Source organism: Ochotona curzoniae, unplaced genomic scaffold (assembly GCF_017591425.1).
Source record: "Ochotona curzoniae isolate NIBS_2020 unplaced genomic scaffold, NIBS_Ocur_1.0 contig_2692, whole genome shotgun sequence".
In the NCBI taxonomy this organism is placed as follows: domain Eukaryota; kingdom Metazoa; phylum Chordata; class Mammalia; order Lagomorpha; family Ochotonidae; genus Ochotona; species Ochotona curzoniae.
Genome location: NW_024465556.1, coordinates 20,829,476 through 20,848,083, shown reverse-complemented (window position 1 = coordinate 20,848,083; position 18,608 = coordinate 20,829,476). Strand labels below are relative to the sequence as shown.

Genomic DNA, 18,608 nt, shown 5'->3' with positions numbered 1-18,608 from the left:
GAGTTAACAGCTGACCCCCCTACCAGGGGCTTTACCAGGAAAACTGGTCAGCTTCGGGAACCCCTCGCTGTTTTCCCCAGCTACCCCACAGCGCTCGCCTGGGGGCGCAGCACCTTGGAGAGAGGCACCGGCTATGCGCCTGGGCTAGGGTCGCTCTACCCCGCGGCCTGGGGTCACCGGCGCTTGGCGGGCAGCCGCTGGGGGATATGCTTGCCTCCTGCCCAGCCTGGGAACACGGGAACCGGCGCGGCAAGCCTCCTCCCCTCCCGCCTCAGGCGGCCTGAGCCCGCGCCCGCTCCAGTTGCTGCAGCAGCTGCTGCTGCTGGCGGCTGCGGGGAGCGCGGGGCGCGCGCAGAAGAGGTTCAGGCGGAGAGGACGAGGACGTGGAAGAGCCGGAGGAGACAAGGGAGAAGAGCGAGAGGAGGCCCAGGAGGCTTGGCGGCGTGACAGCGCGCCTCGGGGGTCCCAGAAGTAGGGGCCGGTGGGCGGCGGCGGTGGCGGCTGGGTGAACCTGCTGCGGCCCGGCGCTCCCAGGGGCGGCGAGCGGGAGCCAAGCGCAACCGGGGGAGGCGGGCTGGTTCTGAAGGCCCCCCCCCCCCGGGCCGAGGGGGCTTATGAACCATTATTCACCAGTTGTCACCTAAGAAGCCCTGAACCACTGGCGAGCGTCGCGGGAGGCGCACCGGAAGGGGGTCCCCGGCCGGGGCGTAGCGCAGCGCACACGCGTGGCGCACGGCGCAGCGTCGCCTAGGGCACCCGGGCCAGCGCACGGAGCCGGGGCGGGCCCGGGGGCGGCGCAGACCCCGGGCGCGGGCGGCCCGCGGCGCCCCCTGGGCTCTGCGCGCTCGGGGCCGGCGCAGCGCCAGGTGAGGGGGACTCGGGCCGGGGAGGGGGAGCCGCCCGTGCGCCCCCTCCCCCTCCCCCTGCCCCTCCCGGGCGGGTGGCCGGGGGAGGGCGGCGGCTGTCCGTATATATCGCGGCGCGCCCCGCCAGGTCGCGCACAGCGCCCCGAGCCCGGCGCCTCCCCGCCCCCTCCCCGCGCCCCGCGGCGGCGGCGGCAGCAGCAGCAACATGGCTGTTGACGGGTGCTCGGGGTGGCGCTGGCGGCGGGAGGAGCTCCCCCGAGCCCCTGCGCCGGCCGCCCGTTGCTAGCTATGGCAAATGGTGGCGGCGGCGGCGGCGGCAGCAGCGGTGGCGGCGGCGGCGGCGGCGGCGGAGGCAGCGGTCTTAGAATGAGCAGCAATATCCACGCGAGCCATCTCAGCCTAGACGCGTCCTCCTCCTCCTCTTCCTCCTCCTCTTCTTCCTCCTCCTCCTCTTCCTCTTCGTCCTCGGTCCACGAGCCCAAGATGGATGCGCTCATCATCCCGGTGACCATGGAGGTGCCGTGCGACAGCCGGGGCCAGCGCATGTGGTGGGCTTTCCTGGCCTCCTCCATGGTGACTTTCTTCGGGGGCCTCTTCATCATCTTGCTCTGGCGGACGCTCAAGTACCTGTGGACCGTCTGCTGCCACTGCGGGGGCAAGGCGAAGGTAACGCGCGCCACTGCCCCGCGTCCGGGTCGCTCGGCCCCCACTCCGCGCAGCGCCTGGCTCCCGCCATCCCCGCCGCTGCCGCGCACCCTGTGCCCTCGGGTCAGGGCAGCAGGCGGCGCGCCGCTGGGGCTGCGGAGTTGCCCCCGACCGGTGCGCCCCAGTACGCGGACGCCCGACCCCGTCCACGTCCCCGTGTTTATTTTCGGCTTGGAGGCGGCTGCGGACCAGCCCCGGGCAAGGGGTCTCGCGCCGCCCGGGTGTTGACGCGCGGGGTGGTCGCCGGGACGCTGGGTGCGCGTTCTGCACGGCTCCGCTGGGGGCTCCTGGTGGGTGGGCCTGGGGTGGGCATGTGGGGGAGCCCATTAGCCTTCGCACTTCAGGAACCTGTTGGGGAGCTGAGTTTGTGGGGTCAGAAAGAAGGAAGATCTTTCGGGTGGGGGCAAGGGAGAATGTTTTACGCCAGGAACTCCCATGGGGGAAGGAGGTGACTGGAGAAAGTGGGGGCGCTCAGGGGGCGAGAGAAAGTTGAGGCGATCCATCCCAGTACTGTAGGTAACCCCTGGGGCCGCCACTTCGGGAATGTGGAGGTGGCAAATCTGGTGGCACCTTTAGCGTTGTCCCTTAGATATTCTGGCCGAGCTCTTACCCCCCAACCCCAAGTTCCTCCGAGGCCTGAGTACCTGAGTACTCTTCTCCCCAGGCCACCCACTTAGGGGTCCCTGGAAATACCACCAGTAGTGTCCCAGCTGGAGCGGGAGGTCTGCCCAGGAGGCGGCCGAGGCCTCAGCGCCTCTCCTTGGAGCGAACAGGAGGTGGTTGGCTGTTGGCTGGAGCTATTCCTGGCGTGGGCGCCCACCCGCACCGGGGCTTGCTGCATCTTGGATGTGTAGGTTTGCTAGGCAGACAGCCTGGCCAGAGCCGACTCCCTAGGGATGCCCTCTCCTGCTTTCCCCCCCGCGGTTAGTAGTGGGGGGTGGAAGTGAGGTGGGCTGCAGGGGCAGCAGGAATAGAAAACTGCAGAGTGAGAAAGACCTGGAAACGCGAGGGTAAAGGAACCATCTGCCTGCCTTTTGGGTGATTCCCTTCCCAGGAGACCTTACAGCACAGCTCCCCCATGGAGGAGTCCACGCTCACACCTTTTCCAGTAAAGTTCACCTGGGGACCCCTCCAACTTGCACTGGATGCGCAGCAACTTGTAGCAGCTTCTGCTGGTTGCTGAGGAGAGAAACTGGGAAGCCAGGGTTTAGGGGTGCAGGCCCAGCAGAAAACCCAAAGGGGTGACCCGGAGCTCTCAGTCGCCTGGGCTCCCTCTCTGGGTCATTAATTATCCATGGTGTTGGGTGGTGGTGCTCGTTTGTGTTTTGGAAAATACCGGTGTGCGGTGGTGGAATAAGGGAGAAGGCAAACCAAGATTCTCTTCCTGCTCTGTGAAGCCCCCAGGGGTTGGGGGGGGCAGCTTTCTTTGTAGTTCCCTTCTCAGAGTCGCACGGCGCAGTGATGCCCCTATATTCAGTGGAGTCCTAACTCCCAGCCTCAAGACCCCAGTCCCCTTGCCATCCCAGCCTGCCTCCTGCAGCCCTGACTCAGAGCTTGTTCTCCCTCACACACCCCATCTCCTCCACCTCCTCCACACAGCCCTCAGTCCTGGCATTGTCACTCTTTCTTCCCTTTTTCTTTTCTTTTCTCTTCTCTTCTCTTCTCCTTTCTTTTCTTCTTCTCTCTCCCTCCCTCTCTCTCCTCTTCTCTCTCCCTTCCCTCCTTTCCTTCTTTCCATTCACAGCAGTATCTGTTAGGAGAAGGATAGCTCATAATTGCAGATGTCTAAAATGTTCTCTAGTTGGAGCAATTTTGGTGAACTTGTTAAAAAGTTAAAAAGCCTATTTTTTTTTTCTTTTCAGAAAGTGGCTAATTTGGGTCATCATGCAAACTTTTTTTTTCAGTGAGTCAAAGTAAGTTGTGGTGTTTCTGTGATGGCAGGATTTTATTGTTGCACTGTGAGAAACCACCCGCTTCGTGGAGAAGGTCTGTCCTTAGTGGCCATCAAGCAGCATACTTTTTGTTAGGTTGTGCAGAGAGGCTGCTTAACCATGATCATTTGAAGACAGACTGCCTGTGTGGACCTCACAGGGAGCTGCTCTGAGGAATGGGTTTGGGGCAGGGGATGATTGGAGAGACGCGAGGCTCGTGTAGAATGACATCAGAGTATTTCTGACATCACAGTCCATTTAGAAGCATGCTCTGAATCTCTCGATACAGTTCAACTCTGTACCGTAGTCATCTCATTATACCCAGTAATGGCAAGTCAGGCCATTTATAAGCTTCCACTTCTCCCCAGGGGACCTGCATTCTTTTTTGCAATCCTGTTCTTTGGGTCTTTTTTTTTTTTTTTGCTTTCCAAGTATTATCCACCTAGAAGAATGCTTTTGGCTTAAAGTTTTTATCAGAACTATCTTAGTGCCAGCTCTCCTGAGCAGATCTCGTGACTTTCCACCACCTCCTCCCAGCCCTCAGACCCTCTCACCTTCATCTTCATTTGGCCCCAAAGAAGCGGGTAGGGGGTAGTGGGGTGACTGGGGGCTGGGAGGAAGGCAGGTTTTTGGTTTCCCGGGAGAGAAGTCTGAAGGAGGAAAGTGCCTGAAGCAGGAGAAATTTTGTTTCTGGGACCGCAGCTTCCTGTGGATCAAAGGTCCCCCAGACCTTGGACGGGCATCGTGGCACTTTTTCTTAGCAGTACTGCGAGTGCCCTTAGCCTTGTGAACAGAGAGCTGTGTGCACTGTTTTGAAATATGTAAAAGAAAACTTGCCTGCATTTTCCCGCTGGTGGCATGGACACCATCACTCCCAGTGCTGTGTTCTCTGCTGTCCTTATTGTTGCTTGTGTCCTGTCCTGCCCCCGTCCTCCCACCCCCAATCCTGTTGGGATTCATTAGGGATCCCCCTTCATTCAGTGGTGACGTGTGGAGGTCCAAGTGGGATGCAAGACAGTGGCGAGCAGAGAGCTGTTCCGGCACAAGGTGTGCCTGAATAAGGCCATGACTTTGAAGACGGTGTCCGTATAACATGCAGGGGTTGGCTTCTGGAACTTCTGGCTGCCCCTCTTGCCCTGTGAGCCCTTGGAGGAGAGTGGGAGGAGTTAAAGCACTGGGTGGAATGTGGTTTTGCCATTCCGCAGCAGTTCTTTCAGGAACCTAGTGTGAGAACGCTTAGGTGCCTTTGTCCCCTTCTGCTGCTCCCCACCGGTGCTCTTTAGATGTGTGTAGAGACTCAGGCCAACCTGCTGAGGGGCTGAGACTGGCTGAGGGGCCTGCCTGGGGCTTGCACGGACCCGCGTCTGTACTTTGTCTAAGCTGTGTGTGTGACTTTTGGGCGGGTGGTGTTCTGTGAATTGTGACTTACTGAGGTGTCTGAGGAAACAGCACATTTGCTCCGATCCTGTGATGGCTTGATAGTCACCCAGGGTCTGCCTGGAGTGCTGCCTCAGGTCCTCGGGGCTCTTCATTCAAGGTTGGCCCTGCTGCATCTTCTTGGCTCAATATGCCAAGCAGGGGTCAGCGGCACCGGATGACCTTTGGATACTTGCCCTTGGTTCCTTGGAACAGCCACGGAGACTCTCTGGGGTCCCAGGTTCTGCATCCTGGGTCCCAGAGGGAAGCTGCACCTGACTTGGCCTTTTGTCTGGCGAGCTTGTGTATTCCTAGAGATGGACTCTTTAGGACAAGACCCTGCAGTAAGACATACCTGGGTTCCAATTGTCCATCTCATGCCCTGAGTAAGGAATGAGCAGGCATCTCGTGCCAGGAGCAGGTATCTTTGGCTGGCAGTGGTATCTGGCCTTGTTCTCATCTTTACAAATGGCACACGGTACAGCTGGTGCAGGGCTCCTACAGGACGTGGCAGTGAAGGCTTCAAAGCTCTCTCAGGCTGAGCAGCCTCTTGGACATGAGAGCTTCCCTGTGTACCGGGTTTCTGGCCTGTGAGGGTTACAGATGATAACTAACAGGATGTTTGAGCCAGAAGGAGCTTGGAGGTCACTGTCATGGGTCGAACTGCCAGGTGAGGTTAGACTGTGACTTGAACTCAGGACTTTTGCCTGCTGAAAGGCCAGAGGTTTGGGGCACACAGCCCCAGGAGGATTTCATGTGGATGAAGATGTGGCAAGAGGGCTGATGTTTGATGGCCTGGAGATCACTGGACATGCAGTGACAGCTTGGGTGAGGAATGGGGGCATCCCAGGGCTGTAAGACTGGCAAAAAGAAACCCTGTGGCATTAGGTAGGTGGGGAGGGGGCTGTTCAGCGTCTTGACCTTAGGAGCAACAGAATGCCATTGCTGGCATCCTAAGCCTGCGGCTCACCCACCTGTCCCCTAAGTGATGTTTCAATGCCCTGGCTGAAGTGGTCTGCACCCAGACCGGCCTTTCCTTGACCACCAGCCGGCCAGCATTCCTGAAAGCGTGCTCTGTGGGGCACTTGCCCTTGAGGTTTCCTTGGGAACAGACATCAACAGTCCTGGCACAGCTGAGCTCCCCTCCTTGGAGGGTCACCGAGGAGTCCTGCTGGTAGAGGAGATGCCGGTTAACCAAAGCCTGGGGGTCAGGTCAGCAATCGGCCTGTGACCTCGGACAAGGACTTCACTGCTTTGTGCCTCAGCTTTTTTGCCTCCATCTTGGGGAGAGCAATAAAGTACAATTTCCTGGTAGGGGTGGGGTGCGGTGGGGAGGACACCTCTCAGGAACTCCAAGGGATGGTGTATCCAAGGAAGACCCTGTGCCTTCTCTTGCAGGCTCAGGGCTGGCCTGGTGTCAGGTGCCCAGAGGACAGCATCAAGCAGCCCTGAGTCTAGAGGGAAACTGCCTCACCTTTTGGCCTGAGGGAGAAAGGATTCCAAAGTCAAGGCCAAGTCAGCCTTCTCTTTGCCTTCCTGCTATTGTCTCCCCTGCAATGAGAAGTCAGTGTTTGCTTTGGGGGCTTTCTCCCTCACCTCCTCTCCCTGCCTTGGCACAGAAGGCTGGTTCGAAGCCATGAGGAAGTGCCCTGGCTCACACCGGCAGTGGCCCCGCTAGCCTGTGAATCACAGCAGCCGACACCACCTTTGCGGGACTTTAGAGCTGTGGAGCTCTTGGAGGGGCACCTTCACGGTGCTGGTGAAAGTGCTGAGTATGTGTGTGGTGCTGCTGGGTCAAGCCTGGGCCTCCTGCAAAGGCCCTGGAGCTCCATCACCTTCCCGTGTGCCCTGAGAGATGATCAAGAGCATCTCTCTCTCTCTTTTTCAGAATGCTTCTGGCATGCCTGGCATCCTGGCCCTGGCCATACCCAGGCGGGGTGTCTTAGCATTTGGGACAGTTGTTTGGTATATCCAAGTTCTTCTTGCTTGTCCTAGGGCTCCTCAAAACCAGAACAGGCACAGGAGTCCCCCGAGGAGTAGTTAATAAAACACATTCTGATTCAGAAGGTGCCTGGAGGGGCCTGGGGGTCTGGCACTTTGTCGTTGCTCGCTGAGCTGAGTATACTCTGAGAGCAAGGATCTGATCCTTCCTTCAGCCTCCAGCATCCCAACCCTGCCAACAGGCCTGCGTTTAACCATGGAAATTCCCTGCTCTCCTGTGGAGAAAAGGCAAGGAGAAGAGGAAGGGTGTGGGTGCCAGAGAGTTGCCATGTGGCCCAGACGCTTCGTGCTAAAGTGGATTGCTTAAGGTGCCTGTGCCCAGGGAACTCCACAAAAGCGCTGTTGATTTGAACTTGGGTTGGGACAGCCAGGGCGGCGTTCCGGAGTTTACAGGGTGTGGTCTACATATTGCCCATCAGTGTGTGGGCTGTCACTCGCGCCAGCTGGTCACACTGCAAGGGGTGCGGCTTCCCAAAGCCCAGGGTGGCAGCTCAGCCAAACCACCTTCTTACAAAATTAAAAGGCTGGTGGTGGAGCCAGGGTTGCATGGTAGTGAGGCTCCGGGAAGCCGGCTGGTGACCACTCCCGCCGGAGGGTTTGAGGTCAGCATCCTGCAGAACTGCGAGCCCTATTTTCCACAGGGACCTGGGTGGGTGGACCTTCCCTCCCAAATGCAGAGTTCAGCTTCAAAGGACTGGGCCTGGCCCCTGGCTGTTGAGTGAGTGTTCGCGTGGGTTGCGGGGTAGAGACATCTGACACTGCTGTGCTGCATCCATCCTTTGCACCTCCCAAGAAATCCTGCAAATGCCAAGTGCAGGTTGCTCCTTCGGCCACCAGACCAGGGAGAGGTGCTGCTTTTTATGTTGTTCCCTTTGTCAGAGGGGAGAATCTGGAATAAACCTTAGCCATGAACCTCTGGAGCAGCCAGAGAGAAGGGCTTAGCTGGACACTCCTCTCACCCCTCACCCCCACACAGAGTTCTGCTGAGTTCCTCTGGTGATTGTTTTTGTTTGCACGGCACACTAAATGCTGAGTGCTCAGGTCCTTGGCTTGACCAGATGCAAAGGGGGCAGTAATCACTTTGTCATGGGCGTGGACACGTCTAGATTGAGTTACCTGCAGACAGTCATAGAAATAGTTACTCTGTGTGTGTGTGTGTGTGTGTGTGTGTGTTGGGGTAGCTCTTTCTGGTTAGCTGGGGCTGGCTGGGAAGGTGGTGGGTGCAAATCCATTTTGCTGCTATTTTTGGGTAATTTGTTCAAGGCTATGAAGAAACTATGGTGTCAAAATGGTGTTTGAGTCATTTCTGGAATTTAATTATTCATGCCACCCCATGTCTCCTGACCATGGGATGGCAAGGATTTCGTTCATGATTGGCAGTTGTTTCATGAGGTGGATGAATCAGGTGGTGGTGGGAGGCAGGGAGGGTAGTTGCAAAAGAATGGCTTTTTCAGAGTGGCGATGGCATTAGTTCTGGCATTGTTGGGTGATTGATTGTCTTTGAGATATTATGTTTAGTTGCCAGTTGGGACTGTAACTGGCACCTTCTGGGCCAGAATGGAGATCCTTAACGTATCCTTAACGTCGTCGAGCCGAGTCCTGGAATCATCCCCCTGTAAGATCTCATTACCTGTGTAACTGATGCTGTTCCACGTGGCCCGAGCAGAATTATTTAAACATCTTGCTTAGTATCTATTCTTTATGCTGGTCTGCTGGCTGCCACCCCACCCCCCACTCACCCGCAACCAGGTTTTCTGATGGATTTGGAGCATTCTTCCCGGCTCTTCTCACTCTGCAGGGCTCTTGTGGAACCTTGGTGGTGTTCACTTTTGGAGGAGTAGTTCCATCTGGGCAAGAAGTCATTCAAAGGGGACTCCCCTTTATTGGAGTTTCCTTTTATTTGGAGGAGAAGGGTTATTTATTTATTTTTTCAGAAACGTCAACTTGGAGATTTGTGATTGGAAGTTATCACTGCTTTTCGTCTGTTGGCTGCTGCTGTCTGGGACACAGTGTCTTTTGCAGGAGTTTACAAGGCAGTGTTTCCAGTGCTCCTCTTCCCAAGGTCACTACAGACTACACCAGACAGTTCAGTCACAGTGTCGCTGCATCTTTGCACATCATGGGAAAGCCAGTTAGCAGCAGCTGCTGGGATTCCAATACATGGGCTTAAGTTGAATGTTTAAGATGATTATTTATCTTGTTGTCCCATGTCCTGCCTGGTTGTTGCTCTTTTGTCCTTTCGTTAGAGATTGGGATGAACTGGTTAGGGCATGAGTACCAGGGAGGTTGAGGATTTGAAGTTTGCAGGTTAGTGGCCCATGCATATGGGCTTGATGTAATGACTTCATAGACACATTGGAAGTTGTAAGTCTAGTCATACAGGTAGGGTGTTCTGAGATTTCCCAGTGCTGCTTCCTCCCCAGTCCTGAAAACCATCTACTGCATTGTTGCAGGGTGCTGAAGACTAACCCGCCTAAGAATGAACTTTGAACGATCTTTCTCCTTGTTCCAGCCTCTTTTTGCTCTGGCCTGTCTCCTGGACACCCAGAGCAAGTCTTGGTGGATGACAGGTTTCCGATTCTCACTCCATCCCACATTGGGAAGTTCAGCCCCTGCATAGCTTCAGCTGTCTACACTGCTGAGATGTAGAAGGACCTCAGCTTGTAGCATTCCCATGCAGAACCTTCCCTTCTTCTCTGATGGCTCCCCAATGGTTCCCTCCCTCCGAGACTGCGAGATTTCCTTCCTGCCCCTTTGTGAGAAGCTTTGGTCATTGACTTCTTGCCAAGATCTGTGCTGTGTTGTTGGGAGCTGTGGATGGAGGTCTTGGCTGTCTCTGGGCCATGAGGTTGTCTCCTTATCAATGACATGTGTCCTGTGTTCCCTGGGTTTAGCTTGGCCTTGGCCAAGAGCAGATGTCATTTTGCCATCATGCCAATAATCCAGATGCAGGGTGTTGATCCTTTGCTGGGTGGATAGAGTTGGACCCTGCTTTCCTGGTGTCAGTTCCTTTGAACTTAAAGGAGAGAAAAAAGGTGCCCCCTTTGGTATCTTTGGAGTATAAAGGCCAAGTATCCCTTCCCTGAGATGTTTGATACCAACAGTGGGGTTTCTTTGATTTTTTTTTTGGTTTTGCAATATTTGCTTTTATATAACAAGGTATCTTGGCATTGGGACTCAAGACCAAACCTGAAACACATCTATGTTTCTTGTATACCTCATACACACTGTCTGGGTTTCATTTTGTGTGACATTTCTGGTGCACCTGAGTTCTGGCCAGGACTCATCCCATGTGGAATTCTCCACTTGTGGCATCATGACAGTGCTAGAAAACTCTCAGGATTTGGAACAGTTCAGGTCTCAGGTATTTTTGAGTTTCAGATGGTTGAGGGATAGTCAGCTTGCAGTTGTTGCTCTGGTTGAAAGGTTGCTCCTTGCTCACCTGTGCATCTCGTGTCCTATCATCTTGGCTGTGTCCCTTTGCTGTGATTTCCCTTTGCTTGCTAAACAGAATGAACCAAGGAGAGAAAGCAAGCATACAGGAGGAGTAGCTGAGGGGGAGTGGAGGTAGAGGGAAAGGTTCACACTAAGGAATACTAAGGAATAGAGATTTTCCCTTCTGGGTGTTAGATGTTGGATAAACAGATAAATGAATGGATTGTGTGTTCAGTCCTTTACCTTTGTTTTCATGAATAAATCATGTCAAATGACCTCACTTCCAAGGAGGGAAGCATTCAGTAAAGACCAACTTCCCTTGGAACATGTAAGCTTTTTAAATCTGTTTAATTAGCCGGTAGCATAGGGCCCCCTGTGTCCCTCCGGCTTAGATGGCAAGGGGGCCATGGCTTTGCAGGGAATCTTCATGTGCTTGATGTGGGACTGGGCAGAGTGCTACTCGTCTGGGGAAATAGCCCTCTTTGTCTTGCTTTCTCTTCATGTGGCTTTGCTGGGAGGACCCGTTGCGGCTTTGCAACGGGACATGTGGCCTCCAGTGGCATTCACATGGAGAACTCCAAGGGAAGAGATCTCAAGTTTGGGGAGAAGATGAGAGGACTTATCCGAGAGCTGGGGACTTTGATGACCAACAGAGCTGCCAATGGCTCTGCATTGTTCTTCCTCTCCTTTGTGTTTCTGGGAGCAGAGGTTGGAGGGATTGTGCGAGCTGCCCTTGAATGACGGCCCATTCCTTCTGTAGACCGTGGCAGCCACAGCTGATGGGGCTGCTGGATTCTCATGGAATTTAGGAACCGTGTCTCCGGCTCAGCCCACGAGAGAGCACAGTAATTTGCCCGTGTCTTAAAAAAGAAATCCATTTGTGCAGTTCTTTCAGAGCCTATTTTCTCTGAAGGTTTATTTTTCAACTTCACTGTTTTACATTTTTGTCCTGGATCCTAAGTGTACTATGTGTTCATTGAGGAAGATGTAGGCCATGCAGAGGCATTAATAAAAATGAAAGGACACCTCACCTGTAAGGGTGGCTGCTATTAGAAGCCCCAGAATAGAGTCACAGTGGTGATGAGGATGTGGAGAAATTCGAGCCCTTTGTATAGTGTTCTTGGGAATGCAAAAGGGGCGTAGACACTGTGAAATGCAGTGTCTTTCAAATAAAATTAAAAATTATGTCAGATGATCCAGCAATTCCACTTTGGGTGTTTAAAAAAATTAATTAAAAGCAGGGATTCAGGTGTCATTTTATATCCTAGTTCACAGCAGCATATTCACAGTGGGCAAAAGTGGAAGCAGCCCAAGTATCCATTGATAGGTAAATGGATAAAATAAAGTGCTGTAAGGACAAGTACTGAGGTTCCTTTCAGCTTTGAAAAGGAGAGAGAAGGCCCTACACTGTAGCTCAGCATTCTGATCCTGCACCTTGCAGTGTCGGTATCCCATACGGATGCTTGTTCTAGTCCTGGCTGCTCTTTGCCTATCCAGCTCCCTGCCTGTGGCCTAGGAAAGCAGTGGAGGGTGGCTCAAGTCCTCACGTTTCTAGTTCCTAGCTTCATATCAGCTCAGCTCAGTTCCAGCCATTGCTGTCATTTGGCAAGTGACCCTGTGAACCAGTGAATGGAAGACCTCTCTTTCACTGTGTCTCTCTATAAATCTATCTTTAAAAACATTTTAAAAAGAAGGGAGAGAACTGACATGCAGCCGCATGAAAGAACAGGGGGGACCTTAGGCTAGACACAGAAAGACACATTTCACCTGCCGAAGGCACCCAGAGTGGTGGAACCGGTAGACGTAGAAGTGGAGTGGTGGTTTCTGGGGGTACTTGTCATGTGGGGGTGTAGGGCCATGCTGCAGGGTACTCAGCACAGCGCGGCTTACTGCCAGACATGTGGAAGAGGGTACATTTTTATGTTGTGTGTAGTTTACCACTAGGAAAGATCATTTTTTCTTTTTAAAACTTTTATTAAAATAGAGAATAAACATAATGTAATTCATAGGTACAGTTCTAAGACGAGCATACGTTCTTCCTTCTTCCTTACCCTCTCTGTCTGCCTCACTCCTTCCTTTTTACCCCAGTAATTTGAAAAGATAACACTGATTTGAATAAGGTAGAATGATATAAATAGAGAGAAAGAAACCTTCCAGCTGTTGGTTATTCCTCAAATGGTGGTAATGACTGGGCCTGGGCCAGACTGAAGCCAGGAGCCTGGAGCTCCTCCCTCGTCTCCCACATGAGTGGCAGGTACCCACACAGTTGGGTCATCTTCTGCTACCTTCCCAGGTGCACTAGCAGGGAGCTGGATTGAAAGTGGAGCAGCCAAGACTCCTACTGGTGCTCTGACGTAGGATGCCAGTCTTGCAGGTGTCGTCTTAACGCACTGTGCCGCAACCTGGGCCCCAAGATAAAACTTCCCTGGTGCTGTACCATGGCACTCTGGTGTTGGTAGGGGGCAGTGTCCATTCCTCCTTTGAGGATGGCAGCCTTGGAGAGGCACTTGGCTGACCTTGACTTCTGTTGCCCCACTTATTCTTTTCTTTTGTGTTTAACATTTATTTTTCTCTGAAAAAGGCAGAACGACAGAGAGAGAAGTAGAGACAGGAAGAGAAATCTTCCTTCTGCTGATTCACTCCCTAAGTAGCTGCAATGCTTAGAGCCAGTCTGGTCTGCTAGGAGAAAGGACTGTGTTTCTCATCTCCCACATGGGTGCAGGGGCCCAAGGCTTTGGGCACTTCTCTGATACATTCTCAGGCCAATTGTTAGGGAACTGGATTGGAAGCAGAATCACCAGGATTCCAACCAGCGTTCATATGGAATGCTGGCACTTGCAGGTGGAGGATTAGCCAATGAGCCATTGTTTCAGCCCTGGATTTTTTCTTTTTTTGTGTTAACTCACTCTGAAAGGCAGTGCTGAGCCAGCACTGTTGCCTTGCACCCGTAACATGGAGCCTTCCCACTGTGGAAAGCAGGTGTAAGACGACCCCATCTTCTTCGGCAAAGGAGCAAGTGGCAGAAGGGATGATGTTCAGATTCAGTACCCCACAAACAGTAAGCAGCTGGTGCCTCAGAACTTTCTGGAATTGTTTTCATGTGTCACATGGCATCCATTTGGTCACTACTGTTTTTAGCTGATGCAGATCCATGATGCCAACACCCCACAGGCTCACAGAGCACTGGTGGCCTTTGGGATGTTATTAGGTGAGTTGGTGGATGCTTAGGACTGGAAGCAGCCTAGACTGAAACATGCTTCTGCATTTAAAGTCTCTGCAGTGTAGCTTAGCACTTTTTCTGAAGGGGATTCATTTACTTACATGCAGGGTTTCAGAGAGATAGACAGACACACACACACACACACAGATCTGACATCTGCTGGTTCACTTTCCAAGTGGCCACAATGGCTGACATTGGGCTAGGCCCAAACCAGGAACCCAGAATTCCATCCAAGTCTCCCCTGTGCTTGGCAGGGATCCAAGTTCTTGGATCATCCATCATTGCTTTCCCAGACTCATTAGCAGGGAGCTGAATCAGAAGTGGAGCAGCTGGGACTGAACTGACCCTATCAGATAAGATGCCAGCATTTCAAGCAGTGGTTTAATCCCCTGAGCCACAATGTAGACTGCTCTAGTCTAAATCTTCTTGGGTAGCTGACAGCCTCCTCATATTTCTTCTAAAGTCAGCTAAAACTGTAGACAGTAGTAATTGCAGCAGCAATGCCAAATGCTTGATTTACAGCCACGAGCCAGCTATGACAGGGATTTGAGAAACTCTGGGAACCTTTTCCTTTTGGTATGACAGGCAGTGAAGGCATGATAATTTTCATTGGTTCTTTAAGTCTGGAGTCGAAATGTGATCATGCAAATTTCTCCTGAGTTGCATGGAAACTAATAAAATCACCAAGGTTTCTATTTGTACTCTCTATGAACACAGACTGCAATGAAACCGAAACAGCTATCTCCAGGGATGATGCTATTTAAACTCCAGGCAGGACTTGGACTTCCAAACCATTTTAATGGTGCAAACGCAAATGAGCAAGCCAGACAGCACTGTTCTTTCTGCCCTGCCTCAGCAGTGCCTGATCACTCCTTCTCTTGGCTTCCTGACCTCAGACAGAATTCATTTTAAACAGGACCTGCGGGCCCTGTTGTGCCCCATCCATCACCTGTCGTGCACATGGACACAGTGTCTGAAACCTTGTCTCAAAGCCTGTTTTTTCTTTTCCCTCTCAGACCTTTCAGGGAGCCTCAGACTTTCTGGGTGTTTTTGCCCTAAGAAGGCTGTGTGCAATGTTGTTACTGAGGAAAACGAAAATCAAGTTTGACTGAGGGGTTCCTGTACATGCAGGCTTGATGGAAGTTTGGAGTGACTGTGTCTCACTGAGGCAATTTTGCAAATCCCATTTTACAGATTGAAAACCAAAGCAAAGGACATTCTCACTTTTCTTCCTGTTTTGGGTTGCCAGCTCTTTTTTTTTTAAGGGTTTATTTATTTATTTGATAGGCAGAGTTACAGAGAGGGGGAAAAAGATCTTCTTTACGCTGGTTCACTCCCCAAATGGCTGTACGGGCCAGGGCTGGGCCAGTCTGAAGCTGTAGCCAGAAGCTTTTTCCAGATCTTCCCTGTGCTCCAAGGGTCCTGAGGACTTCTGTTGCCTTCCCATGCACATTAATGGGGAGCTGGATCAAAAATAGAGCAGCAGGGACTCAAATTGATGCCCATGTGGGATGAGGGCATCACAGACAGTGCCTTTAACCCTCTATTCCAGAGTGCCAGCCCCTGGATCACAAGCTTTGAGTAAGCTCTTTGTATGCATTGTGTAATTGCAACCACAGCTTAGGCCCACTGCTTTTAATATTAATATTTTGGATATATTATGAATATTTTAGGAATAGAATAGAGAATACAAAGATTTTTTTAAAAAACTTGAAGGATATCTCTGTGTGCATACATGGATGTTTGGGCTCATGGGGGAGCAGAAAAATATGGCATCCATCACTTATGATACTTTAGTTTTAAAGATTTTATTTGAAAGGGAGAGAGTGAGTGAGAGCAAGAACAAGTGAGTTTCCATCCACTGGTTTCCTCCCTAGGTGGCTGCAGCAGCTGGAACTGGTCCTGGCTCAAGCCAAGAGCTTGAAGCTTCATCTGGGTCTCCCCTGGAAGTGTCAGGAAAACAAGTCTTTGGACCATTAGCACGTTAGCAGCGACCTGGATTGGAAATGGAGCAGCCAGGACTGGAAGCAGTGCTCATTTGGTAGCCAGTGTTGTAGGCAGTCGTATCACCTATAGGCTGTTATATCAGCCCCCTCAGTCTTGTCATTAAACCTGGGATCTGTGCATTCTGGTGTGAACTGACATGCTTTTATTATCCCCATATGCTTTCTGCTCCCTTCTCAAATTCTGAAACTGTGTTAGTAAAATAATGCTGATTATATGAAAGAGGAATAAATATACCCAAATCCCTTCACTGCTAAAACCAAGTGCATGTGGATGTTGGTGGCATGGGGAATTTAATCTGCTCCTGGAGGGGAAGCAGTGGTAGTTCACTCAGTGGTTATGAATCTTCCTTTGACTTTGAAAATGATTCCTTGGCTACGTCCATTTGCTTGGCCTGGAAATGCATTAGCGGGTCTCGTTATGGATCTCTTTCTTAGACCACTGTGGTCTTGTGCCTGCGGAGCCCTGTGCATTGGACTATTTGGAAGCAGGACACCCATTGGTGTGTAAGAAAATCCGTATTAGCATGGCTCTTCTTTCCCCAGGTTATTGGGGGTCATGGAAGACATCATTTCCTCTCAGGCGATGCCAGCAGCCACACTGTGGTTCCTGCGGGACCTTTCACATTGTGGTTACGTGTGATGCCCTCTGGAGTTGTGCAGTGCACAGTCTGAACATCCAAACATGGGTCTTATCCAGGTGTCTAGCTGGGTTGGTAAAAAATACATAGGAAGCTTAGAAACAGAGCAAGGCCCATAATTCTTAATGACAAAACATGTAAAAGAAAAATCACAAATTTGTATTCAGAGAAGGTAGAGGAGACAGAAAGTGGTCTGAGAAGGGGTAGCTGGAGAGGGTCCACTGGTGACATGGGGGTGGGACAGTATCCTCTGCCTGGCCACCTTGCTGCCCAGCCCCGTAGCATGCTGTTTCCATGCCTTTTGACCACTGAGTACCCCTGCTGTGATCTGGGTGGTCTCTCGGCCCCCACACTTGGTGTACATGTGAGTCTTTGCAAAGGGTGCATGCTCAGGTGCCAGCACTTGTGTGTCCCCACAGCTCATGGACAAGGACTGACTAGACTCTGATGATTTAGAAAAGCTCCTCTGTTGCCAACTGTGTGTTTTTTTTTTTAAACTCCCTCCCATGGCCCCTTCTGTCCCCAGGTGTTTGTTAGTAGAGCATCCTGTGCCTATGTGGAAAAATGGCAGTGGGAGCCCAGGCTTGCCTTGTGCAGACCTGGTGGCCAGACCCTGATCCAGGGAGGCTGGCAGACTGGGGCAAGGGTGCTTGTGTAACTGACTTTGCTGCTGGTGCAGGGTGAGGAGGTTCAACCAGAGAAACAAGCCAAGGGTTTACTGCCTCTTCCAAGCACAGTGCATCGGGCAGACTCCTGGGCCTGGGGCACAGCCTAGTGGCAGCAGAGGAGCTGCTGTCTGTGTCTGCACAGAGCTCCCAGTTGTGAGCAGCATCCCTTTGGTCCAGACATGGTAGAGGGCTGGGAGGTGGCCTCACAGGTGGCCTCCCAAGCCTCTATCCCTCCATCTTTCAGGGCTTAGCTCATGTTTTTCAGGGGGTGTTCCTGTACCCTGAACAGCCTCCTGGTCCTGCCCTAGCCTGCTTTCTCTCTCCCTTCACTGTCCTGAGTGGGGATCCCCCATCTGATACTGCATCCCTGCTTTTTTTAAAAAAAGATTTTCTCTATATCTATCTATCTATCTATCTATCTATCTATCTATCTATCTATCTATCTATTTATCTATCTATCTATCTTTATTGAGAAGGCAGATTTACAGAGAAAAGGAGAGACAGAAAGAAAGATCTTTCATTTACTGGTCCACTCCCTAAACAGCCACGATGGCCAGAGCTGAGCTGATCCGAAGCCAGGAGCCAGGAGCTTCTTCTGGGTTTCCCACATGGATGCAGGGTCCCAAGGTTTTGGGCCACCCTCTACTGCTTTTTCAGGCCATAAGCAGGGAGTGGAGCAGCTTCGATATGAACTGGTGCCTGTGTAGGATGCTGGCACTGGCAGACAGAGGATTGGCTAGTTGAGTCACCACACTGGCCCCTGCATCCTTGCTTTCTATGCAGACCTCCTTTGCCACAAGCTCCTGATGGACAGAGCTGTAGAGGTGGCCCTGGCAGGTAGTCAGTGAGAGGTAGTTAATTTACTCATTGTTAGTAGCTGGTCCTGCAGATGGGTCCTCAAAGGTGCCTAGCTCCAAGGTGTTCACACCCTTGGGTAGTCTGCTTTGAAACAGGGCTGACTGTGGTTTGCTTGCGGCCAGTAGAAGGCAGTGAAGGGGGCACCTGTGTAACATCGGGGAGCTCCTACAGCTTCTGTCTTGATCTCTTGGGACACTTGCTCTTGGGGAAGCCCCAGCCACCATATGAAATCTGAGTAGCCTGATACCACCATGCTGTGATAGAAGTGCACAGTGCATGCCATAGAATGAGATGCTACATGCACCCATGCATGCACACACACACACACACACACACACACACACACACACACACACACACACACACTCGTGCATTGGAGACTGCATTGGAGCTAGTTCCTTCAACCTCTGCTGATACAGATCAGAGATGGACTAATCAGCTGATCCTCCCATGAATATTTGAATATCCAACTTAAAAATCATAAGCAAAATACACTGATTGTTTGAAGCTGTTGTGTTTGGGCTGATTTTGTTTTATGGCAATTAGCGAGTGGCCAAATACCTGTCCCCAGTGGGGTCCAGTTTCTGCTCTTTGGCTTTCTCTTGCTTCCCCTGGAATTCTTTCCCAAGCTCTCTCCCCTCAGCGCATGGGATCACCTTCCTTTCACTAAACTGGATGACTTTGTACCTCTGGGCCCTCATTCTGCTAGAGCTCTTTCCTTGTCTTCCGTTTTCCCTCGCATGTAACTGGGTCTCATTTATTCACAGGTGTTCTGGCAGATGGATCTCTAGAAAGGAAAAAAAAAAAAGCCCATGTTGGTAATGCATGGAATAAATACCTACCCACACACTGGTCAATTTTAAG

At 52.1% G+C, this 18,608-nt stretch overlaps 1 protein-coding gene across 26 annotated transcripts in view; it reads left to right on the top strand.

Moving 5' to 3' along the window:
- The first annotated feature begins 415 nt into the window (after nt 1-415).
- Nucleotides 416-18,608, top strand: part of KCNMA1 (potassium calcium-activated channel subfamily M alpha 1) — a 664,040-nt gene continuing 645,847 nt past the window's right edge. For 25 of the 26 annotated variants that reach the window (XM_040976108.1, XM_040976123.1, XM_040976126.1 and 22 more), the window contains exon 1: nt 994-1,532. In XM_040976108.1, coding sequence (XP_040832042.1) covers nt 1,155-1,532 — 378 coding nt within the window. In that variant the 5' untranslated portion in view covers nt 994-1,154. Of the gene's footprint in view, nt 1,533-18,608 lie in introns of all 26 variants that reach the window. The other variant, XM_040976116.1, reaches the window with a different exon arrangement.